At 35.9% G+C, this 27,312-nt stretch overlaps 1 protein-coding gene across 2 annotated transcripts in view; it reads left to right on the forward strand.

Moving 5' to 3' along the window:
• Positions 1 to 27,312, forward strand: part of MS3_00006429 (uncharacterized protein) — a gene marked incomplete at its 5' end in the record, with an annotated part of 75,788 nt that overhangs the window by 44,018 nt on the left and 4,458 nt on the right. Inside the window, 4 exons of one of the 2 annotated variants that reach the window (XM_012941354.3) lie at positions 10,567 to 11,792; positions 13,809 to 14,035; positions 16,343 to 16,643; positions 18,733 to 19,424. In XM_012941354.3, the coding sequence (XP_012796808.1) occupies positions 10,567 to 11,792; positions 13,809 to 14,035; positions 16,343 to 16,643; positions 18,733 to 19,424 (2,446 nt within the window). Of the gene's footprint in view, positions 1 to 10,566; positions 14,036 to 16,342; positions 16,644 to 18,732; positions 20,130 to 27,312 lie in introns of those variants that run through there. The other variant, XM_051214573.1, reaches the window with a different exon arrangement.

Genomic DNA, 27,312 nt, shown 5'->3' on the forward strand with positions numbered 1-27,312 from the left:
TATTCATTATAAATTGCTACATCGATTTAAACCGATTGTCTATTGGGGTTGACATACGACACTTTTCTATTAAAAAATGAATAAGCTATTCTAATATAGACACTTCTATAGCGGATTCGATAACAGCAACTGTCACTAACTACTTCAACAATTAGCATCTAACAATAAAAAGATGAAGTATAGGAAAGACTTGATATTGAAGCAGAAAAACGCAAAATGGTCATTCGCTTTGTTGTTCACTTTGACGAAGTTCCACTTTATTTATTTTTTATTGAACCGAAAACGATTAAATAAATAATTACTGATAGAACCAAACCAAGATGAAAAATTATCAAACATTTAAATCTATTTCCCAGTCAAATAAATTCACTTGAGATGAATAATATAACTAAGATTTGTTTATCCAAATGACAAATGATTAATCACCAGGATAAATTAACACTAATAAATAACTAGTAAATCCAAACTTATCATTATTATGTTAAGTTAAATGATGAAAAAACTTAATCTGTTTAAATTTAGCCGAAAAATCAGTTATAGGACAATCGATTGTTTCCTTTTGTTTATCCACTAAACTGAATTGGTATATATATATATATATATATATATATATATATATATATATATATATATATATATATATATATATATATATATATATATATAGCGTCTAGTTTCGTCTTGTTTAGGACTAATCACCTGAATGTAGCTACATCCCCATGTTGATGTTCAGATTGTGACTCGAACCCAGTGTCTTTCTCACTAACTTCTGACAAGATGAGTATATAGATGTAGTCCGCACAGGATGTACATATACAAATACAGACTGATCAAAATTCAGTCCTGAATTTTAACAATGGCATAAGTAGACCTCTTACCACGAGAGAGTTGATGTGCATATTTCATAGCATTTATTTTTTGGTGATCCCAACCTGTGTTGCAATTCATTTATGATAGTAACTATCTTTATTTTCTAGGGTAACTAGTTTGATCAGTTAGTATCCATTTATCGATCGGTTCATTAGTTGTTTTTATTATGAATTTTTACAAGAAAATAATATCATTACTTTGTTTATTGTCACGAAATCAACTCCCTATTGATGAGAGTTGTTTCACTACATCCCAATTGTATTTACTCTTCTAAAAGAAAATATTTGCTTAACACTGAAAATGAAAATGAAACCAGCAACATATAGGAAGAAAAGTACAGTGAGAGAGAAAAACACCTCGTCTATTTCTTATGTATTCAGTTCCTCTTTTTCTCATGTATATAAATTAATTTCATCGATTTATTTGTACTACAAATTTTATGTAAAGCAAAACGAACCCTGAAGAATCTAACATCATTTGACATTTCATAAAACTGACAGTTTTTATTGCTACTACTATTACTGTTACTACCAACAATAATAGCAATATATTTATATGAAAAATTTCCTACAAGCACTTAATGTGCTGTAATGGGATTTTTTAGCCATTTACTTATATCGTTTGTTTATCTTCTCCTATTTCTATTATAAAAACAATATGTCTTAATCAAGGTGAAACCAATTTGAATTCATTTTATTGCATTCACTTCACTGTACTATTTCGATGAACAACAGATCAATCTCGAGATAGAATAGATTCGTTTTTGTTAATATTTTTTTTCAAGTCGAATTTACCTCGAATGCATTAAATTTATCGATAAGAATAATTAACAGACAAGTTTATATCAAAAACTCTACTTATTTTTGCAGTCATTGAAAACCAAAAAGTAGCGGAAAACCGTCTCATCATAGTATAGGAATTAGCGGTACATATACATGACCTCACTACAAGTCGCGCAGTATCGAGAAATTGTCAAAGCTAAAGATTTAAGTCCATGGGATTTTGACTCAATTACTTAATAGTTAGAACTGGAGATCTGAATGTACTGGATTCGAACGCTGGTGGATTCATGGATAAGCACCAGTTGGAATGAAACAACTGTTCACTGCTGTCTGATCTTCATTGGTTGCTTAACTAAGGTCAATTGGTGATGTAATTTGTTAACTTGAATAATTACCACACATCTACGTTGTAGATGACTAACTGACCTCTTACATTAAAAAATGACAATTATTAAAAATCAAAAACATATTTACATACATCAAGAGTGCGTTAAAGGAAGAGGAAACGCTTACAACTCACTTGTGAATTATGTGGGTTTGTTGTAATTTGATAGCTCCATAAAACAGTTCATATAATTAATGGTCAGCTACATATTTTTCGCCAGAGGTGGCTAGTGATACTTTTACTAACTTTGAAGGATTGTTATATATCCACGTGAAAACATCCTGTTGCAGACGTCCAGCATACACCATCTCTTCAATGGGAAATAATGCTTTATGTCGATTTATTGTCATTTTAAGACAACTAACTTGTTTTGGCCGAATGTATATTTACATGTTAACGCGAATCTGCTGATGAACATCTCTTCATTACGTCATTGACTTAGTATAAAATTAATGGTACCATTCTGTTGTTATCTATTAATGACTGAAGAAAATAATCTTGAATTTAGGCAGTAACTCGTATATTTTTCGCTTCATAGCCTATAAATGACTTTACTATAGAGTTATAAAAGTATATTCATCTGAGGAGGTTGGAGTATGAAACAATCAAAAAATATATTCTGGAAAGTGATTATCCAGCGATATTTGTGCTAAATTCGAATGAGAGTCTTTGCAAATATCTGGTTAGTTTTAAAGTCTGGTAAGAGAGTCATCAAAATTTTAAGAGATATACAGTCAAAATATTCATATCGGTAAAGTTCTGTGCTACATATTTTATGTACGCTTGAAGAATGCGAAGATTATGATAAAGAGTCCTATCATCTCGTACTGTCTCTATTAATTTGCGCGTTTTTTAAACTGATGCTAAAACTGATCACTTTAGATGTAATTCACGAAAAAAGTCAACAGTTCTTTTTATAATGTACGATGAACTTTTATTTCAAAAAAATTGATGCGAACGACCTAACTAAAATCCATTCTTGGAGGAAGTAAACAATTGATTAGTCATAAATGTCAAAGAGCTCCAAATCCTCTGGTACGGCCAATAGTACGTAATAAATTCCTCAACCATCTTAGTTGATGAAGATCCGCTGCTTCATTAATCAAATTCGCTGTCGTACATAGATCTCCCAAATGCCTTAGTACGGACGAAAGTGGAGAGAGTCAGCTCTCCCTCTCGAAATGCTCTCACATGACCACGTGCATACAACAACTGCCAGGGAAGTCCTACTCACTGCTTTTCATCACAGGGATGTTGTTTACGAAACTGAGAGAACGAAAAGCGAATGTCCGACGCTTTAACATGGTTGGCGAATATGGCGTACAAACCTGTGGTTGGTGACCGGCTACCATGAGACTGCATCTCCTTACGTCGCTCCACTGCTTCGTGGATTAGACCATTAGGTCAAAGGCTCTGGGTGTGTTCCCCTAAGAAATTCATCTGCTTCAGTTTGGGCACCCGGGCAGTATCGCAGCTCACATAAATCGAATGATTTATGTAGCGCATATCTATTTGGTGTCTTGTACTAATGTTTATGTGTTGAAATAATGAGGCTAATAAATGTCAAAGAGATATACTGGCTACTTAATTATTTGTGAGTAGTTCTCCGAATACATAAAATTCGAAATGGTTAGTTCTACGGAATATCACCTGTCACCGTATTCCACATAATATCAATTACGATAATTGATTCTCAGGTAGTTACAATTTGGGTGTGAGGTATAGTGGCTTAATTAACTTTATAACTGCCATAATTGTCATAAGCTTTGGAAATCTATGAGGTTATGAAGTCGTGCTCGTTCCGTGAACAACTGTGTTCGTCATATATTGGGTACAGCCATTCATTTCAGAAATAGTAATATATTAGTTGATGTAATTCCTAAAATATCTGTCTTGGTATTCATTTTATTCATTTGTGAACTCTTCAATACTCACATCAATTGAACTCTTTTGAATTCATTTTACTGGAGATTTGTAACAGGTATATCAGTAGGATTATAATTTAATAACCTATTAATAAATAATTTTAGGTTCGATTATATGATTTATTTGTAAAATAGAACTTATTTACGTTACAAAATCATGGCTCTACATTAATACATAAGTCACAAATACTAAAGTTAACACTCATTGTTGCTAAAGAATTCGACTTTCAATGAATTTGTGACGTTCCATCTATTTCAATGTAGACAATCGTACTAAATCGTTGTCATTATAGCGGAAAAAGTGTAACTCGGATCTTTAAAAAAAAAAAGCAAAACCATGTACTTGACTACTGAGTAATGACGCTACAAATACCACGGTCCATATATCTAGCTAACTATTAGTGATACAGTTTTCCATTAATTGAAATCGTTACCAATGTATATTTAAACAGATACCGCATAATTAAGTTGCAACAGTATATCTACTTTCGGCGTTAATTGTTAAAATATTTACAGCCCTGGTTTAATATAAACTAACTATTTTCTTCATTATTGCAGAACGATTGTTATAAGACTTTTTATGTTCATGATTGCTTCCACATCGTTTCTGTTTTATTTTTAAAGCATATTATGTCACTAATTAGTTAAAACACTCATTGGTATGTTCGAACCCAATTCCAACAAATCCATTTTGAGCAACTTAATAGCACCATCATTGCTGTCACATAAATAGTGTACTTCAAAGCTAATTAGATAGACTGTTAAGTGATAAATGAGTTGCATTATTACTATTGTTATTATTATTATCATCAAGTTTTAGATTGACTTGTACACTATATAAAATTAACGAATAATTTATTATGTATTCACCATTCTGATGCTTGTAAATCACCACTTCTTATTAAGGTGCTTCTCGAGTATTCAACCGTTTGAAATGATATCTTGCTAAATTCATTTAAAATCATAAAGTGTCGATAAAATAGGTAACTTGTTTTTTCTGCATTTCAAGTCCCTTGAATTATAATTTCTTGAAGAACAAAAAACTGTCTATTATTAATTGTGTATTGTATTTTAGAAAGTACGTTAATAATAAAAATACTTATTAAGCCTCATCTAGTATAGTTTTTTTTTAATTATGAAAACCAACTAATAACGGTCAGTCTGTGTCAGCTTTCAAGACTGCTAATCTTTAACTAACCGGAAAACAACAGTCTGATTTGTTATTTTTCATAGGACTCGGTAGTCCACATAAACTTACTTAATTTTTTTCATTACAAAGGAAGCAAAAATGACATACCGATAGAAGATAATGTTTCGGTTGATCTTTGTCTTTTGAATCTAATGGAGCGTGTTAAAAAACACTTATTATTGGTAATCTTATCATTGTAGGTAATGAGTCAGTTATCAGTATATGTTTGCTCCAACATTAATACATATCTTGTCTACAATTTAATTACTTGTCTATTTTTATTCCACAGTATTTAAATCACATTGTTGAATATGTTATGCCTATAGTTAATCATGTTATTTACACTATATCCTTTAATAAATTAAATATAACTAAAAGCTTTTATCTGTAATATTTATTGTTATCATCGTTGTATATTTATTAATTCGATTTAATGTGAAATGATTGAAGTTGTTAATAACATGACATTTTACTTTATCAGTATTATCTTCTAAAACGATAATATAAACGGTCTCATCTTTTCAATTAATTTCAGAATGTTAACAAAGTTTGTTTGGTTGGTTCGTTTCAAAATTATTTTTTGCATAAAATGGTTCTTCCTGTCAGTTTTGATTATATGTGCTTTAGAGAAAAGTATTATTATTTATACAAGTTAATATTTGGCTGTAATCGGCGAGAATCATTCGACTAGTTTAATTGTACCTGGAAAGGACACTGAGTTACTGGTGATCTTGATGACTAGGTAGTATGAACATAGAACCCAATAAACAACTGCCCGACCGAAGCTGCTACCTTGACGCGGTGGTCGGGCTTGCCTATCATGATGACCCAGCCGAGCCATATTGGCTGGAACATATGTTCTTGAGGTTCTACCATGCCAGGTAGGTCGATTGGAGAACGGTAAGACTAAAAGCAGCAACTCAAGGTCTGAGGGCGAAGTCGTACTGCTGACTGTAGAGGGGTGTGACAGCAGTAAGATGTTTCCCTTGGACAACCAGCATCTGCAGCCATGCTGCCTTCCCACAAGGAGGGGTGGGGTTAGAAAAAGTCGACCCTAAAAATGTCACACCTCACCTTACCTCACGGATTTCTGTCTCCGACGGTAAGGCCCTTTGAAGAACGGAGCTAACACATTAAAAACTTCCCACGAGAAGGCCGTGCGCTACCGGCCTCAAGCAGTTGTCCCTTGGGCTCTGCGGTCACACTCCCAGGTCGTTAAGGCCAACGTTAATCCAACTTCCTTTTCAGGTTCCTCAAGAAATACCCTTCCACGGTGTGGGCAGCCGGGAAGTGACATCAGCCCTCATACCCGTAACAGCACACGAGACCAAGTTGGTCACACACAAGTCCTTCCTACACCTCCTAATACTTCTCTTATTTCCCCGACTAACCCTTCTCACGTCCTTTTTTCACCTCGCACCACTAGGGCAAACGATTCGAGTACGCGGAACGCTATTCCTGGTCTCCTGAAACCACTCTCTAAACTACACGTAGGAGCTTTCAACATCCGAACACTATGCCAAATAGGACAACGGGCTTCCTTAGCTAGGACTTTAGAATCTCGTGCCATCGATGTGTGCTGCGTCTTCGAAACGCGCATACAGGATCCGAGTAGCGTCATTCATTTGGCATCAACATGTCAAAATAAAGAACCAACTCGATTCACACTTCGTATATCTGGAAGCCCTGATGTTGCTTCTTGTGGCCTCGCCGGCGTAGGTATAGCATTGAGTCCTAGGACAGAACTAGCTCTATTAGACTGGATCCCAGTAGACAGTCGTTTGTGCGCTGTCCGACTAAACGGAACAGTAAGGATCCGAAAAGATAGGGACACTCGTCGTTGCCTCTTCGTCGTCTCTGCCTATTCTCCCACTGACTGCAACGCAGATGATGTAAAAGATGAGTTTTACAGAAAGCTTTCGAACCTTCTCCTAAAAGCTAGGCCCTCGGATGTAGTAATAGTGGCCGGTGACTTTAATGCTCAAGTAGGTAAACTAAGCGATAGGGAAAGACACCTAGGTGGATCTTATGGTGTCGTGGCTCAAAGAACAGAAAATGGCGACCGTCTGTTGCAGCTATGTTCAGATAACCGCCTGTTCCTTGCAAATACTAACTTTAAGCATAAGGAAAAACATCTTTTAACATGGCGACCCCCTAATTCGTTTCAACATTGGACCCAAATGGATCACATCGCTATCAGCCACCGATGGAGGGGCTCGATAGAAGACTGTCGCTCATTCTGGAGCACATGCTTAGATTCAGATCATGCTCTAGTACGAGCGCGTATCTATCTGCGTCTTACTGGACGTAGGAAAGACGCTGCAAGTAAACCTCTTAGGGTCCTACTTAATGATAGTCAAGTTAAGAGTATATTTCAGGAAAAACTAGAAAAACAGTTAAACAGCCATGTAGGTGATGCCCACCTCGAGGCAGCATGGAATGATATCCGAAAAGCTGTTGAAACGGCAGTGATATCTGCTAGTACGGTAAACCGCAAGGTTAGGGAGCAACACTGGATCTCAGCAGCATCTATCGCACTGATAAATGCTCGGAAACTCATTCCACCTGGCTCTGAACATAATGAAGAGCGGAGTCAGCTCAAGCGCAAGCTGACAAGAAGTCTACACAATGATCGTGAACAGTGGTGGGTAGCGAAAGCAAGAGAGATGGAAAAGGCAGCGGCAATAGGTAATAGCAGACAACTGTTCAGACTTGTTAAGGGAACCGACTATTAGCGAAACAATCTCAGAGAATGATGGACATATTATTCATTCTCAATCCAGGAGATTGGATCGATGGGCAGAGCACTTTAGGGATCAGTTCAACTGGCCTTCAGCCACACTTCGGTTTCCCACGATCTCCAGTCAACCTGAATGGCAAGTTAATGTAGGTCCTCCGTCCCTTTACGAAGTTGAAAAAGCCATAGGAAATCTGAAGCGAGGGAGAGCAGCAGGCCCTGACGGGTTTACTCCTGAGATTTTTGAGGATGGTGGTCCAGTATTAGCAGTGAGATTAACTGAGGTCTTAGGTAGAATTTGGGAACTGGACGTAATCCCATCTGACTGGTCTCAATCACTGATTGTGCCAGTCTATAAGAAAGGAAAATAGTCCCCTTGTGACAATCACAGAGGAATCAGTTTGACAAATATAGTGTCTAAAATATTAGCTTCGATAATACTTCGACACCTAACTGAAGCTCGTGAAGAGCAGACTAGAGGAAATCGGGCTGGTTTTCGACCTGGACGTGGTTGTATAGACCAGATATTCACACTACGTCAGGTTCTAGATCACAGACACACGTTCAGACGCCCCACAATTGTAGTATTTCTCGACCTTAAAACAGCATTCGACTCTGTTGATCGTGAGGTTCTATGACAGTGTTTGTCACTGAAAGGAGTACCAAAGAAGTACATTAACCTTATAAAGGCTGTCTACTCGAACACAACTGGTAGAGTGAGAGCTTATGGTGAATTGTCATCAGAATTGATTACCTCAAGTGGTGTTCGTCAGGGCTGTCCACTCTCTCCATTCTTGTTCAACTTTGTGGTCGACGTACTTTTAGAGATAACACTTTCCTCATCTAAATTTCCAGGGGTTAGACTTCTACCGGGAGGTTCACTTGTTGATTTGGAATATGCCGATAACATAGTTCTATTTGGTGAAGACGCTAACAAAATGCAGAGTCTTCTGACCACTCTAAGCAACAATGCAAGCATGTTCGGGATGCGATTCTCTCCTTCGAAATGCAAAATGTTGCTTCAGGATCGTTTTGCATCGACACCCAAACTAATGATAGGGAGTGAAATAATTGAGCGTGTCGATCGCTTCACTTATATGGGAAGTCTCATCAGCCCTTGTGGTCTGGTGTGTGACGAAATCTCAGCACGGATACAGAAGGCTCGACTAGCTTTTGCCAACTTGCGTCATTTATGGCGTAGGCGAGATATCCGTCTATCAACCAAAGGACGGGTTTACTGCGCAGCAGTTCGTTCCGTCCTACTTTATGACAGTGAAACATGGCCGGTAAGAGTAGAGGATATCCGTAGGCTACTAGTATTTGATCATAGGTGTCTTCGAAACATTGCTCGTATATCCTGGGACCACAGAGTAAGTAACGCAGTTGTTAGGAAACGGGTACTAGGTAAGGATGGCAAATCAATTGATGAAGTAGTGAAACTTCATCAGTTGAGATGGCTTGGACACGTGTTACGTATGCCCAACCACCGACTGCCTCGACGTGCGATGTTCAGTGGTATAGGAATAGATTGGAAGAAAGCTAGGGGCGGCCAAACCAAAACATGGCACAAGTCCATGAAGTCACTGACAAGTGGACTGAGTCATGTTGGTATGTGTAGACTACCTGGTTGGGGACCACGAGATGATAGCAACCGATGGTTAGAGACCCTGGATGACATGGCTCAAAATCGTTTGCAATGGCGCAGGTGCATCCTCTCTTTGTGTTCTCCCAAATTTTGATCTTATTCCTCCTTGTCTCTTTTTTTTCTCTTCCCAAATTTATTTCGTTGTATTATACTCTTTGAATAACATCTCCAAACACTAATCTTCCCGATTACTGCTTATACTCTTATTACCTCTATCACTACGGGATTTGAATCGACCACTGCATCTCTGTGCTAATGTGATGTGGCAACTCGAACTGATGTACGTACGCACGAAGTTCTACGTTGTTACTGACTGACTGGTTACACATTATTTTTGTGAGTAGCTCTTGATGTTTCAATTTCACGTTTCCTGAGGCTTTATAACAGAAAACGGATATCCGTAAAGTGAAATTTGTATTTTTATGAATCAGACTTTTCGAATTTTCTCCTTTCATTTTATGAATGTAGCATCTGTCGATAATGTTTGTTAGAAGGAAAAACTTACTGCCATCGAACCTCTGTACATTCGGTAGGTCAACTCCCAACTTTGAATGTAAGTTTGCTGCTTTTGGTCTCACAGTTCCCCAGTCGACTAACCTGGCATGCTAGGACCTAAAGAAAACGGTGTTTTAGCCAATATTAGCTTTACTATGTCACTATGGTATAGAGGTCCTACTGCCGGGTTAGTGGTAGCAGCTGCTGTCGATACTGGTGGTCGCACTACAACCTGTTTGATAGCGTTTAATTAGTGCTAACGATTAGGTAAACTTGATATTGATTACTATTTTTAATTAGATTGTTTTCTTTTATAATTTTAAACTCAATAGTTTCTATTTTCATAAATTTCCTTGACAATTTGTTTAAATATTGATCATATTAAAGAGATACATTTTTATCACCGATCCATGTTATTCGATCAGTTAATTGCCATTACCCGAAATAGGAGCCTTAATTATTGTAATTCATTATTTTACATGTAAGAAAAAACTCACCGTTTTTCATGTTTGTATGTTTTCCTTCCTCATAAAAATAGGTTAATTGATCAAAGTCCAAATGCTCATGATGATCATTCTCCTCCTCCTCCCTCTTCTTCTACTACCCTTCCACATATTCCCATATCCCATTCAACTCCTGTTATATCAAGAACACCAGTAACAACAATTGATGGCGCGACATCACCAAACATTGCCTTCAGTTCAGTGCTTACACGAGATAGTAGCCCACCTACATCTAGTCGTCGGTCATGTTTTCGCACATTCATGCAGTTACATCCCGGTTATGGTATTTGGAGCCCGAATACCACTATAAACAGCAATAATAGTTGCATTAGTAATAAAGATAGTATACTATCACCTGCTACAATTCACCCACTGCCTATTCCACGTATTAAAGCTCCACCAAGATATGCATCACGTGCTGTAATTAATGATACATATATGCGTCGTATATGTCGTGATAGTGTTGAAAAATACAAACGTACAGCTAGTGAAATTTATCTAGCTGGTGTGAACAAATTAAATGCGAAATCGTCACCTCCGTCAATTCAATCACCAGCACCAACGATACCGTCTTCTGAATGGCTAAATAATTCAGTTACCTCTGAACAGCATCAACAACAAACATGTAACATTAATTCAATGAAAACGAATGAACAGATCGTGAAGAATGCCGAATCATTAGAACCAATCTCCGGTTCTTCTGTAATATATCATCCTAGCAAATCATATGAGCCAGATGTAATCACTAATGAAAATGGCGACAAAATACCTGACCAAAATGTTCACACTTCTGTCCATCCAACCACTAGTTCACTTCCATCGTCCCCATCCATTTCACCTTCATCATCCTCATCTTCATTGGAACTAATTGGCATAGATATACATCCAGACGATGAACACAAATTATCTTTATTATCCAGTGAGTTTGATTCACCTGAAGATGAACAGAAACAACAAAATTCTGGTGATGTAGATAGTGGTCTAGGCGGTTCCGACCATACTGTAAAGTCAGAACATCAACAACCACAAATTAAAAAATCAACATCTATTTTGCAGATGACAACAATAATGACTCCTGAAACTACAACAATAAATACAACTAATGCTACCATTCATACTACAATTAGTATAACTTCTCCTTCAACTGTCACTACTGCTATTGTTCAACGTGGTGAGGTGAACAAACAAGAAATTTCCTCAGGAATTATGGTTTATGTAGATGAGGAACATGGAGTAAATGTTAGCACGAATAATAACTCTTGTGAGTTTTTTTTCCTGCAGATCCCTATACTCATAAATAAATACTTTGATCTAGGTATTGCTGCCTTGTTGTTGTAAATGAAGACCGTTTATTGTAGTATCCACTTTTTAAATGACAATGAACAATTCGAATTGTCTTGTTAGATGAAGACTATCGTTTGAATGTCATCAACAGAACTGGTACTGCTAATATTCGTTTTTTATTATATACTTGTTACAAACTTATGCCTGCAATCATTTTCACGCCGTTATAGTGTGATCATAGAATTTAAGTTATTTAAAACTGTTATTTACTTCAGTTATCTAATCAATTTCATAACAATTATTTAGTATCTATTTGTACTAAGTGGGACTTAGATAATTTGAAACTTCTCTTAGAAAATGTCACGAAAGTGAATAGTTTTAGCTTTGTAGATCAAATATCTAACTAAGCCCTTTTTCTATTGTAATAGAACAGAGCTCAATAAATTAGTATGCTTGCCTGATAATGACAATTCCGAATATGCACTTCTTTCCATTAAACCTCAGTAACACAGTCTTCATAAAATGGAATACTACCACTTTTCTTTTTTTCATTGTATAAGTGACGGTTTGGTAAACTGTACAACCTATTTACTACTTTATCCTTAACTTTTTAGAACTATAATTGTATCATCCATCTAGAGATGCTAAAATTTTATCTTCCTTGTCGCGTAACCATATAAGTGATATTAATTTCATATTCACATTGAAAAAATCATCTATTAGTATGGGACTATGATGGAAACGTACTGAAAAAAATCTCCATGTCTCAATTTGATGAGTTATTTTAGTAGAGACATGAAGAAAATGATACCCTCATATTAAATTGACTCGAATTTATAATTTTAAATTAATTATACTTTGTCATCTGATTATCTCTATTTTTTCTCTTCAATACTATCTAGATAGATGAATTATAGGTTGATAGATGTTGTAAACTAACTACACCAAATATAAATGTGAATATGTTTTTATTCCAGTGATCGGTGGTATGGTTCCATAACCTTTATTAAAATGTAATATTTTAAGTTTATAAAGCAATGTAACTCATAAACGACCTGTCCAAGACAACTGTAAATGAAATTGTAAAAATCTGGTTTTCTGTTGAGTTTCTCATTAGAAACCCCTGTCATCGTAATTGGCTTAAGTATCTGGTTGTTACCTAGGCAAATTCAACTAGGAGAGGGGGGCGGAGACAAGATATGAAATGAGTTCATGAAGTCATTGATTGATTCGACTGATCTGTACAGGCAGATGCAGACTATCTGGTTGGAGTCCACACGATAAAAGGAATCCGTGTTTAAAAATATTGTTTGACATGACCCCAAGTAGGTCACAGTGGCACAGACATTCACTACTCATCTTCTGTTGTCTTGAGTTTCAGTATTGTATGATACCTTTTGTTCATAGCATTTATCCCTTTTTTGTATTTTCCTTTCTTTCTCACTGTTATTGATACTACTACTGTTTACACTTGTTGATCTTGTCTTATATTTTATCTCATCTACGTGATGTGATATAGGGAATTGGGCAGGCAGACGTCAATAACAATCTCTGTGTTGATTATGACTGATACGATAGTAACGTATTAAATACAGAGTTGTAAAATCAGTCGGCTCCTCTACTTGTGTTATTATAATCGATTGGGACTAGAATAAAGAAATTTGATATGCTAACTGTTAGTATGGAATATGAATATCTGTGCATCTATCATTCAAACAATTGTTTACATTTGTAGACAGTTGTATGAAACATATGTCGTCATTTAAGTGGGTTTTTTTCATCATATGTTTGAATCAATTTACATTTATGGTTATATATAATGTTATCAACGTGATACGAGGTAATATTCATAATATAGCCGGGTTATCATTGAGTCTAAGCTTGTGAACTCATAAGTTTACCATGTTAATATTGTTGGAATTTCTTTCGTCCATTTTTTTAAAAATATCGAATGAATTATTTTACTCATCTGTTTTTTTATATTGTATTTTAGGTAATTACATTGAAAGACAAGTTAAATCTATTTTACGTAAATCAAAACCCTCCTCATCACCACTGACTTCAAAACAAAGTTCTAGCTTAGATGGTATAACTGAAACAACTCAATCATTAACATCTTCATTAAGCCAATCGAATTCTGTACGATTTCATCCATTAGCTTTATTGCTCGATGCTGCATTGGAAGGTGATTTGGAATTAGTGAAAAAAGCAGCTTCTGAGGTTAGTGAGATATTTCCCTTTTTTATAATTAAACTCTTGAGTTCATTAATATTTTGACCTCTTTAGGGTATTAGTTATAATCTATAATTTACTCAGTAATCATCATGCTAATAATGCTTTTTTATTCATATAAGAATAAGCTAATAGAATTTCAAGGATATAATTGTTTATTTATTTCAATACATAAACATTAGTACAAGACACCAAATAGATATGCGCTACATAAATCATTCGATTTATGTGAGCTGCGATACTGCCCGGGTGCCCAAACTGAAGCAGATGAATTTCTTAGGGGAACACACCCAGAGCCTTTGACCTAATGGTCTAATCCACGAAGCAGTGGAGCGACGTAAGGAGATGCAGTCTCATGGTAGCCGGTCACCAACCACAGGTTTGTACGCCATTCGTTCCATCAGGATCCTACAGCCCGTGTGCACCATTGGTTTGGAATCAGGGTTTTCCAACTCCTCTAGGTGGATCCTCCATATTCGCCAACCATGTTAAAGCGTCGGACATTCGCTTTTCGTTCTCTCAGTTTCGTAAACAACATCTCTGTGGTGAAAGGCAGTGAGCAGGACTTCCCTGGCAGTTGTATGCACGTGGTCATATGAGAGCATTTCGAGAGGGAGAGCTGACTCTCTCTACTATCGGCCGTACCAGGGGGGGAGCAGAAAGCATATAAACTTTCCGTTTATATAATTTGTTATAAAAAACTGGTCCTGTTAGTTTGATGGTGAATTAAATCGACATTTTTTAGACCAAATTTGATTCGAATGTCGCGATATTTCTAAGTATTTTTCATATAATGACAGTCTCTTCATATTCGTATTATTATTATTTGTGTCATCATATAAATTGGCCACTCTTTTTGTCAGTTCCAGTGATCAAAGTTATGTAACTTTCATAGTTATATTAACAGTATTTCACATGTACTACTCGAATAGTTGGTAATATGCTCACCTTTTCCACAAATAAACTGAAGTAATTATAATAAATATATATTTTGTGATGTATCCCAATGAGTAGAAAGCTATTTCTAACATTTCGTGACTTAATGTAAGCCACTTCAGAACAAATAAATAAGGTAGATATAGAAATGGATGGTGGCTAACAGTGAGATTCAGGATGCACATTTCATCTTCAGTCAGTCAGCCACAACGTAGGACCAGGCACATATGTGCATCGGTCCAAGTTGCCACACCTATTAGCACAACAAAATGAACACCAAATTCATAGCATTACTTACTTCGATGGTGGTAATATATAAAAGAAAGATTGCATATAAGGATATAATACAGGAAGAAAGAATCAGTTCGTAGAAAGAAAGATATGAAATAATTTTAATCTCATAGTTTTTAAGAGAAGACAAAGAGTGTATACACCGACGCCATTGTGATCGATTCTGAGCCATGTCACACAGATTCTCCAACCACTGGTTACGATAGTCACGCGGACCCCAACCAAGTAGTCTGCAACTACCAACATGGCTAAGACCAGAAGTTAGTGACCTTAAGCACTGATGCCAAGTTTTGGTTTGGCTTTCCCTAACTTTCTTCCAACCATCCCCAACACTAGTCAGTATTGCGCGTCGTGGTCATTGGTGTTCAGGCAAACGCAACACGTAACCCCACCATCTCAGTCGATCAAGATTCACAACCACATCAATTGATTTATCGTCATTCACTAATAACCTGCGTCTAACCTCACTATTGCTTACCCGGTACATTTCATCCTATCTGGGACTCGTCAGTCAGGTGTACTTGCATCCCAGAATTCATGTTCATTCCGGGACTGGAACCTAGTACCGTTCGCTTCAAACGCCATCATGTTATCCACTTAATCACTAAGTTCAGATAGCCACTGGTTTGTGCAATCGGATAAAGTTCAATTCATTTGTATTTATTGTTTGAATCTAACCATTGATGCTTAGTATTGCAATTGATCAGTCTCTTCCACTGCTAGCTACGATCCATCTCTGCCTGTAATGCTTGTGAATTGATGGCAATATCGAGGCAATCCTCACAGAATGCATATATGGCAAAGAGAGACTGATAAATTGCAATCTTAAACATCAATGAGTAGATTCAAACAACCAATACAAACGAATCAAACTAATGTTTGGAATCTTTATGCTAAGTACACTTCAAATGTCACTGTAAATTGTTTATTTTATATTAGTATTTTGTACATATTTTTGGAAATCAAGGCTTCGTAGTACAAATATTCGACTCCCAAATAATTTGTTATTTGTATTCACACATTATGTTTCATTAATTTGTTTGTTCGATTTCCCATTTAAAAAAATAGGTTACTGATGTTTCTGAATCAAACGATGAAGGTATTACAGCATTACATAATGCCGTATGTGCTGGCCGTGTGGATGTAGCTGAATTTCTTGTACTTACAGCTGGTGCTGATGTAAATGCAGGTGATACAGATGGTTGGACACCACTTCATTGTGCTGCATCTTGCGGAAATGTACCTTTAGCTAAATTATTAGTTGAACACGGGGCTTCATTACACGCTCGTACTTTATCGGATCAGGAAACTCCTTTGGAAAAGTGTGATCAAGGAGATGAAGAAGCTGAATGTGAAGAATATCTGTATTGTAAGTGATGTGTTTATTCTGTGTAAATTGTTCTCACTTCCATAGATTTATTAACTACTTTGTTTTAACAGACTTCTTGAAAATAACATAAATTTTAAGATAAATCTGAATCAACTCCTACTTGAATAATCATTCTTTTCATGATTGATTTGGAGTATAAATTCACTATCATTTTTACTCTTTCTCTTGGTTTGGTATTCGAGCTGTTTGAATTTTTCATATTTTTAGAGATTCTTCTCTATCGCTGCTGATGAAATATTAGTGTTTTCAAATCCCTATCGACTGTACTAGAATGTTGATAAATCCAATCATAAATTTCATCAGATATCGCTGATAGTCAGATATTTATTCATTAATAAAAACGTCTCATTAAAATTACCGTTAGAATAACTTTGATAACGCTCTCTTTCTTTTACCACTATGCTAGGAAAGTTTTTACTTTCCAACCCTTATCTTTTTTTCACGCCTATTGTGATATGACTTAAATAGTTTTGTATTCAGTTCACAATTAGATTAACTGGATTAATTCTGATAGTTTCTACTTTCCAGCTATGTTCATATTCATGAAAATCGTTTAAATGTTCGTCTAACGTTGGTCGATTCATGATCTCAATCAAAAAACATTGTTACATGCATATCTGAACTAGTGTCTTTCAATCATTGGTTAGCTACATTTTCTATGGGCTACTAAGTTTCTATTACTTGATCGTTCTAACAGACGTTTAGACTTTTACAAAAAACTCACCCTTGTAAGCAAAAAGTTCATTATCTAATCAGGTAGTCGATATTTGTCAATTCGCGCGAAACCGATAGGTCCTGGATGCTCAGTGCTGAGAAGTTCCATACTAGGGCGAAAAGGCCGTCCAGTGTTTCCACGTTTTCCATGGTGGTCTAGCTTTAATTGACTCATGGATTTAACTATTGAATTATCAAGATCTTCAAAAAACCCTTTCTAATGATAGTTATGTTAATCTTTGATACCTCAGTGTCAGTTGTTTTTTAAAGGAGCAATTTCAGCTTATCTTGATAACCATTTATCATATAAAAAATTGCAGTTAGATTTTTATGTTAAAACAAAATGGCTGTGGTTATTCAGAGCTTATTCAATGTTCATGCTGTGTTCAGCACTTTCGAACTTTTTTCACTTGTTTAGTGAATGAGTGCTGGATATTGAAGTTTAGTTTCTATTGAAGACTTCATTCCAAATGTCTGGAGGGTTATCCCCAACTGTGTACCACGAAAATTTTGTCGTAGTGCTGCACGATATTCGGAATGGAGATCACAAATATAATTAGCTGTAAGCCTTAAAACTACACCAACATACTGAATGGACGGATTGTCCGAAATTACTGAATACAATACATCTGTTGATCAGTGAAAATGTTAATAACCTCGGCCATAAAAAATTAGGTTATTGCACTATAGTGCTAATAATCCCCATTAACAAGAATTTAAACAAGTAGCAAGTTACAAACACTTTTACAATTAAACTATGTTTAAGAAGTGAAAAACGGCTTTATGCTAATAAATTAAAGATTTCTCGGTTGTTTGGTAAAACAGCTCTAATAATAGATGGTTTCCTGAACTCGTTAACGACTACATTAAATGCAAGATCAACATTATCATCTTTATCAGACTTCTTTAAAGTTGATCAATGATTTCACAGTTTAAATCATGAACTGATCTTAACTAGATCACCATCAAAAATCTGGTAGCACTGAACGGCCGTTTCGTCCTAGTATGGGACTCCTCAACAGTATGCATCAATCCACAATATTCCACAACCATATTTTTGTACCTCTATTGAATTACTATGTTATCATTGTTGTTGGTATTCAGTTGGTATTTCGAGTACAAGTTTTTCCAAGGATTTATTTTAGAAAATCAATTCATTATTTGAGCGAAAAATTCTAATATTACCAGTAAAAAGCTTTGTAAGTTCTTTGTTTAGAAAATTACTATCCTTTAACGTGTAGTTCTTAGTTAAGACAGACATCTTTCGGTTTTCTAAATTGGTTTAAAAGGGGTTTACCGTGATTAGTTGAGTGACTTCTTTTTCGTAATTTTTTCTTGAAAAAACTACATTCAGTCCAACATGAACGTCTTGGTTCTGCCGCATCTGGTCGGGTTTATGCGCTCTTCCCTCGTGGAATAGAAGCAGCTGGACCAGGTTCCATGGATGCTCATTTAGAACCAGATGAATTGCCACTTAAACCAAACGAACTCCTTACTATAGTTAATCGTGAGCCACCTGGTGAAATAGAATGGATGTTAGCTGAAAATTCTGAAGGTCAACGAGGTCTTGTACCCAGATCGCATATATCATGTTATCCTTTAGTGCGTATACCACCATCAAGTTTACCTATTATGGAGACGCCTAAAACGTTTTCAATGAAATCAACCATTTGGAATGAATTCGACAATGATGATGATGACGATGACGATAGCGATGGTGATGCTAACACAAGTAAATATGATCATCAGCGTGAAGTGGATTATAAACTTTACGATGAGAATCAGCTATTGCCTGAAAGAATATCAAAAATGCAATTTGTTTCTTCATCTGATAATCTCGTCAGTGATAATAATAACACTACTCTTATTACAAATGATAGCAATAATAATCGTCCTTATACCCAAGCTACGATTGAAATTGAAGATATTACTTCAGTTAAATCTTCATCAACATTACCATTTTCAGAAGTTAAACATTATATACCTCGTCCATCATCTGTTGATTTCACTGGACTTAAAACAGAGGATCGTCAGTCGTCAGACGAGGTATGTTTTCTTGATGTTTCCTATATATAAACTACAATTAGATTCCTTTTATCACGTATTTTGAATATACTTTTTATACAATAACGATATTAATAATAATAATGCAAACAGACTTCTTGACAGTATTTTCACATAACCTAATTTTGTTTTCCATAATTGGCCGTTCCATTCTTGACTATAGCTTCATAAATATGACCTCATAAATAATTTGCAAATATTTACTAACCAAGGTCTCGTGTATCTAGAGCTTAATATACTACGTGTGCATAACACGTTAAACGGCTGAACATTTAATTTTCATATTATAAAGATGCTGCATAGTCCCAGATGGGTGATCTAATTGTTCGTTGGTCGAATCAGGTTCTGTTTACACTAACGCCTTATATGTTAAATGATTATGACAAAAATATACATTTTATGGGAATGAACCATCTTCAGGTATTGAAGCAAATTTCTTTTTTTCTTTTGGAATAACCTGACTTTGGAATCTATTGATATAACTCAAAAAAGAATTGAGATGAAACACAAAAAACTAATCTTCTTCGAATGTAAAGCTTTTCCTACTTAGATAAAAATAATCATTGGATGAAGAAAAAGCTTTAGTCCATCTATCTGACCATCAATTACAACCTGTTGATAAGGATAAATGGAGTGGATAAGGGGTAGAATTTTCACTGAAAGTTTTTTTTGGACTTTTCCCCTCGCCTTCCCCTTTCAGTAGTGCTCTTTTGAATGTGTCCACGAAGCGCTCTGCCTGTCCATTTGATTGAGGATGATAGGGTGGAGATTGTATATGTACAATTCCATTAATGTTGCAGAAATGCTTGAATGATTCTGCAGTGAATTGTGATCCTTTATCGGTCACTAAGGTCTCCAGAACTTCAAAGCAACTAAACAGCTCAAATAACTTACTGAATGTTTCATTGACTGTGCAATTTGCCATAGCATAGATTTGTGGCCATTTTGTGAGTTCGTCCACTATGACTAGAAACATTCTTCCTCATATTGCTGCCTCTCCCGGGGACTATTGGGTTTTTACCATTGTTGTGGTCCACACTTCTTTGGACTTTTAGCTGCTTACAGGCACGACGAACAATGGCGGAATCTGGTTTCGATATCCTGATCCATTGTAAGCCAGTAAGCATAGCTTCGAGCCAACGCTTTCATCTTATTGATATCGGGATGACCGCGGTCGAATTACCTCAGAACCTTGTAGCTTAATGTTTTTGGAACAACAATTCTGTCACCAAACATAATACAGGAATCGACCATCATGAGTGAGTCCCGTCGGCGAAAATATTATAGCACTTCCTTTGAAAACGACGGTTCGGCCAGTTGGTGTGAAAGTAACCACTAACTTCTCTTAATGTCTTGTCATTTTCCGTGGCTTCTTTGATGGCCTTGAAAGTAACTGGTAAACTATCGACGGCGTCTTCCAATACTCGATGTACTTCTGTTTCCGTCTCGATTGCTGCCACCAAAGTGTCTTCTTGTTTTACTTGTGAACCAATCATTTTAGATAAAGCGTCAACTTGTCCAAAATCTGTAGTGGGCTGGTACTTAAGTCATAACCCAAGAGTGTAGTTCTCCAACGTTGCAGTCTGTTTGCTGTGTATATCGAGATACCTTTCGTCGACCTAAAAATGGCTAGTAATGGTTTATGGTCAGTTAATAGGGTGAAATGACGTCCAAATATCATCTTGTGAATTTTCTTTACAAGGAAGTTAATCGACAATGCTTCCTCCTCGATCTGACTGTAGTTACATTCTGCTGACGTTAACGATCTAGCCGCATGTGATATGGCTTTCTCAGATCCATCTGGCATGATGTGAGAAATAATTGCTCCTATACCGTAGTTTGAAGCATCTGATGCTACAACAGTGGGTAAAGATGGATCGTAATGGGTGAGCAACAAATCCGAAATTAGTATTTTCTTGATTGACTTAGCAAGTTACAGATCAATTCAATTTTACATTCTTCGCCAGAAGGTTATTTAAAGGGGAACGTAATTGATGAAGGTTAGGGATAAAAGCTTCATAATGACTGACTAGTACCAAAAATGATTGAAGTGTGGGGACATCCGTCGGTCTAGGCATAGCTTTCACTGCCTGCGATATTCTCTGTATCTGGTCTTCTGTCATCTTTGTCGACTATAAATCCGAGGTAGCGTACCTTTTGGATACAAAGTTTACATTTCTCTGGACGGAGCCAAAGTCCATATTCGAATATTCGTGACAGCACCTGGTCGAGCTTCTTTTCTAGGTTTATTCTATCTACTCCCCTAATTATTATATCATCCAGATAAGCTGCAGCGCCTGGAACATCCTGTAGAATAGTATCCATGACTTGCTGAAATATGGATGGGGCCGTCTTGACTCCGAAAGGTAGTTGATTATACCGGAATAGGCCCTTGTATATGTTTATGGTGAGCAGGTTTTTACACTCATCAGCAACAGGAACTTGTAAATAAGCTTCCGATAAACCCAACTTTGCGAAGAGCTTGCCTTCATTCAGTTTAGCAAAAGATATTCAGGTAGAGGTAATGGATACTATTGAGTTTCTAGGGCTTCATTTAGCCCGGTTGAGTAATCGGCACATAAACGGACGCTACCATTAGTCTTCTTTACTACCACTATCGGTGCAGCCCATTCTGAGAAATTCACCAGTTCAGTGACACCCAATTTCTGAAGTCGCTCTAGCTCATGTTCAACCACTGGGAAGGCATCATATGGTACAGGTCTTTTAGGTCGAAACACAGGCTTCGATCCCTTTCGAAGTGTAAGAGCAGCTCTAAATTTAATGCATTCTCCAAGACCCTCACTAAATAAGATTTTATGTCGTTTTGATAATGTTTCCACTGAGTTTTTCTCAACTTTCGATGTACTGACGTCGTCACATCGAGTTTATGGGACGGTCTGATAACTTCGACCTTTCTATCCAATCAAGCCCCAATATGTCGAGTGATGGACGTTCTGTCAAAAATATTACTCCCTTCTCCGTAAACTCTTTGAGTGACTTCACAGTGAGTCTTGCCAGCAATATTTAGAATTCCCCCGGATGCACTATGTGCTGATTGGTGAGTTGAATATATTCGCGGTGTCCCAATCTTCTCCCACGTTCTTCTGCTTATAAGTGTTATGTCGGAGGCGGAGGCTATGTCTAACTGTAAGCGGGCGTCATACCCATTAATCTTGAGAGCAACATACTTTGTCTAGAGCTACCGTTACTTTAGCTGTTCGTGGCTTGCATATTTTAGAATACACTTTCGGTTGACGGCGTTTCCGGGTTTCGGAATGACTTTCTTTGTGCCCTTTTCTGAAACACATAGTACAAAGGTGGTTTTTAAACGGTCCAAACCTTTTGAAACGCCAACCGCCACATAAATAGCATGAGAATGATGGATTGACACTGTCATTACGATAATTCTGCGTGTTCGAACCCTGTAAGACTTTTCTCTCAACTGAATTAACGTGAAGGAACATGTTACCGTTCTCTACCATTGAGGTATTATGCTTCAAATTCACTAACTTTTGGCATTCAGTAGCTACTTCCTATAGGGTCATGTTGGGACAGTGTTCGAGATTGCTTAGGATTCTTGTTCGGATGTTAGCATCCTCGGGTGAACGCAGGCTACAGATAAATACTAGGCATTTAAAATGGTCTTCAGTCATGGGAGACAACTTAAACCTCTGATATTCTCGGTTCACAATTCCTGTATGTTTCACCCAGTCATCTGGTTCTTTCGTTATCTTCAAGCATTGGCAACGGATATTAAATAGAGATGACTGTTCTCCAAAGATTTGAGACAGGGTTTTAATTGTTTCATCAAAACTAAAGTCTCGTGGGTTCTTCGGGAGAATAAAATTACTATAGCGTTCATGTTCCGTCGTCCCAAGTTTTCTTAGAAGTATTCTGACTTTTGAGGGGTCATCCAGTCTGCAGAGATTAATATAGAACAAATCTTCATATTACTTAAACCAAGAATCAAAAGTTACACCTGCTACACCATCAAAATTAAATTCATGCATAGCATTAATTTCTGAACCAGTATGTGATACTTGTAATTCACTAGAAGCAAGGTTTTGCTGGGACAGGCACAGAACACGAGAGGAAAGGTACGAAATATGTAAGGAACACTTTACTCTAAAGGTTCGTTCTTGTACAGAAAATATAGGGTTTTTATATTATTTTAGATGTCCGTGGGTTTTGAAAATTCTGGAATGCTTCTAAACATAGAAGCAGTATAGGTAACCATCCAATCAGAAATTCTACATGTGACTTTTCACTTTCTTGATGTTTCTGGCAGAACTTCTAGCGAACGCTGATCGGATAAGGTGCTTCTTAGTGTTTTCAAAGCCTTCTTGGCTTTTTTTTTGAGGAGTATTCTGGATCTTCCAGCACTTTTAAATGTAGTTTTTTTCGTAAAATCTCAAAATCAACCGATATAATATGATAGGACCCCAAAAAAGAAAACAAGTATTCCTCTTAACTATGCTTTATTGTTACGATGGATAAAGCCTGAAGATTGTATTATGATAACATCTATGATGCATCTACAATTCGTCACCTTAATTTTTTATCATGATCTAATGTTTTTGAGTTTTTTTTTTTTAATATTTCCATTCACATTTCTTTGGGATATAAGTATATTATAACGCTTCGTAGCCTGTATACTTCAAAACATCGTTTTTTTTTAATTTAAAAAATCTATTCCAAATGAAGCCAGATTTAAATCTGCACATTCCTAGATGTTTTCATATCAATAAGCTTGACTATTATTCGATCTTTTACTAGTCGTAGAGTATAATTCCATTAAATGTTAACTTATTTAATCTTCATCCATTTGGATTGTAATTCTAAACCAATTTTTGTCTACTTTGGGTTTGACAGACAAATAGCAAGCAGTATGTAATTCCTTAGTCCTCGTCCATAATTGATGTGACATGAAGCTTAGTACATAACCATGTGCAATGGGTTATCGAAGTTCATTCAAATTAATTAAATGGAATATGAACTATGGAGTCGATTAAACGTTTATTTTAGTTTCACAGGTCTCCATAATCAACATTACCACCCGATTTCTCATTCAATTGTTTATTTGTAGTAATTTTTGGGAAAGATTTTTCTTTATTTGTGTTTCATAAGAAATAAGATAAATTCATTGTGTTTCTGTATATAGAATTATTCTCTTCTGGTCATATCAACACTTTTAATTTTTACAGATTCAAATATAAACTCGTGTATCCATAGATGGTACACATTTTGCATAATAAGTTCAACACAAAAAGACGTAAGAAAAATACGAACATTTTTGTATTTTCTGGTCAGGATTTTCTCTTATATATATGATTGGTGTATTTAAATCACGTAGACCTTTGCGTTACTGAATTAGTTGAATGGAAAATGAATGTTTTTAGTTTTTGTATAAATGATATTCAATTGAGTTTTTTCTTGTTGAAATTCAATGAAACACAACATTAGAACTTGGTAATTTATATTCCTACTTCATGTACAATAGAAGCATGAACAATGTTCTGAGCTAATCAACACTTTTCAGCAATTTAATGTTCTGGTAGTAAATGGGAATCATCGTTAAATCGAATTACATTTAGTTCATATTTTATAGACTACGTTATGGGCTAATTTTTAACAAAATCTCGACATAGATTCAGAAAGCTCAGCTGGCTCTGGCAGTTTGCATCCCTTGGTAGGTAGACGAGATATCTGTCTACCAACCAAAGGACTAGTTTTCTGCACAACAGGTCGCTCCGTTCTACTTTATGGATATGAGACATGGCTATTACGAATAGGTGATATTTGAGTATAGGTATCTTCGAAGCATCGCTCGTGTATTTCGGCACCACCGAGTGAGCAGTCTCGAGGTTTCGCACAGGGTACTAGGTAAATATTGCGAAACGATCAATGAGCTAATGAATCTTCACCAGCTGAGTTAGTTAGAACACGTGTTGCGTTGCGTATGCCTAACCACCACCTACCTCAGTGGACGATACTGTGTAGTGTATTGGGTTGGAAGAATGCTAGGGGCGACCTAACCAAGACTTGGAATCAACGCATCAAGTCACTGACTGTTTTCCTGAGCCTCGTTAGTAGGTCTAGATTACCTGGTTAGGATTGGCATGATTGTCGTAATTAGTGGTTAGAAACTTCGGGTGGCATATCTCATAGTCGTTCTCGATAGTCCTCGTCCATTCACTCCTTGTCTTTCTTTATAACCTAGTCCCCGAGATCTCATAACCTTTTTTTCTTTTCTATGCCAAATCTTTTCTACTTTTACTGATCTTGTTGCCATTTCTACCACTTGTTGATACGTCTCGAAATAATTTCATACATCTATGTTAATATGCTAAGGCAACTTGAATCGATGCCCATATGTGTCGTATTCTACGCTGCGTACAACCAATTTACCTACTATAAATAACTTTGGATGATTGATAGAGGTTACTGTTTAGAATAAGTGTGGCTTTTCGTGTAAACATGTATTTCATTGGTGGATAAGATAATAAATTGTTAAATGAGTAGTTTTACTGCTGACTATTGTAGCAGATAAAAATCAATTATTCATTCATTTTTTCACAAATCCTTAATTATCGAACTTATTCTATAAGATAATATAAATTAACTAGGTTTAGATACAGATAGTCGACTATGAGTTGTATTCATTGGATAAGAACTAAGGATATTATTCATTTGTAATAATTAATATAGGTGTTGTTTATGAATTTGGGAATCCACTATCCAATTATTATTAGCCAAGTTTTTTAATGCACTGGGTTATTGTGTTAAGTTTTTGCAAATTTATCAGCTAACTAGTTGTTTTTCCTTGTGAACCTTATGTAACCGCTTGTTTCTTGATGTTGCACTGTTAGTGATAACCATTACGGAATTAATTCATAATTCTGCAATTTTGGAAATGTTAGTGCACATGACTAATCAATAAGAATATGATCATTCATGTAAGGTTTCGTACTCTATTTACTCTTGATTGTTTCATATCATATGCGCCTTTTTTCACATAGTGTTTTTAGTCTTAATTTCAAGATTATCCGTGCAACTTTTATTCTGGTGAATTATTAAAATTAATGGAATTAAGCAACCTTTAAATGTGAATCTATTCAGGTTACTGATTTTATTGTATAGGTTATTTTGACCTTCCACGATATTGATGCTTACAAACTGAAACTTCGTCTCTGGAAATGTAATTCTAATGAAATATCATTCAAATAACACTACCTAGTATTTTCTTCCCTTTTCGTGTGTAGTATTCTGTTTAGAATGACTGAAATTCTTGGTTAATTCGAGCTACAGATCATTTTAAATTATTACTAAGATGCTTTCATATCTTGACATATAAACAACTTTTCTCACATAGATTTGACTTTAAGACATGTCAGTTACGTACTCAGTTTAATTATTCCCTTATGTGAATCTGAACAGAAAGCAAAGATAACAACTTACATAGAATAGTATAAATCCATTTCTGTTTCGTAGGTTATCGTCAACTGCTCATAACCATATTCTTATTGAAGTATGAAATAATATTAGATGATAAATATTTGTGAATGAAAAATTTATATTTGACAAGGGTTGTTATTTCATGTAGACGTGTTAGGTTATTTGACGATAGATCTAGAAAATAAAATGGGGTTGAGATAGTAATTATCTATAATTTAAAAATTGATAAAATAAACTGCATCATAGGTCTGAAAATTTGACGGTTTTAAGAATTAGATGAATGAGAATCAGGAATTAGAGAAAATAATAATTTGAAGTGAATAAAATGGTTAATGATGATCGATAAATGAAGCTACCAATGATATTTAGTATGCGCCCTCTTCATTGATCCGGTCTGACCTTTTAGAAGTTCACT

The sequence above is a fragment of the Schistosoma haematobium genome, chromosome 2 (assembly GCF_000699445.3).
Source record: "Schistosoma haematobium chromosome 2, whole genome shotgun sequence".
Lineage (NCBI taxonomy): Eukaryota > Metazoa > Platyhelminthes > Trematoda > Strigeidida > Schistosomatidae > Schistosoma > Schistosoma haematobium.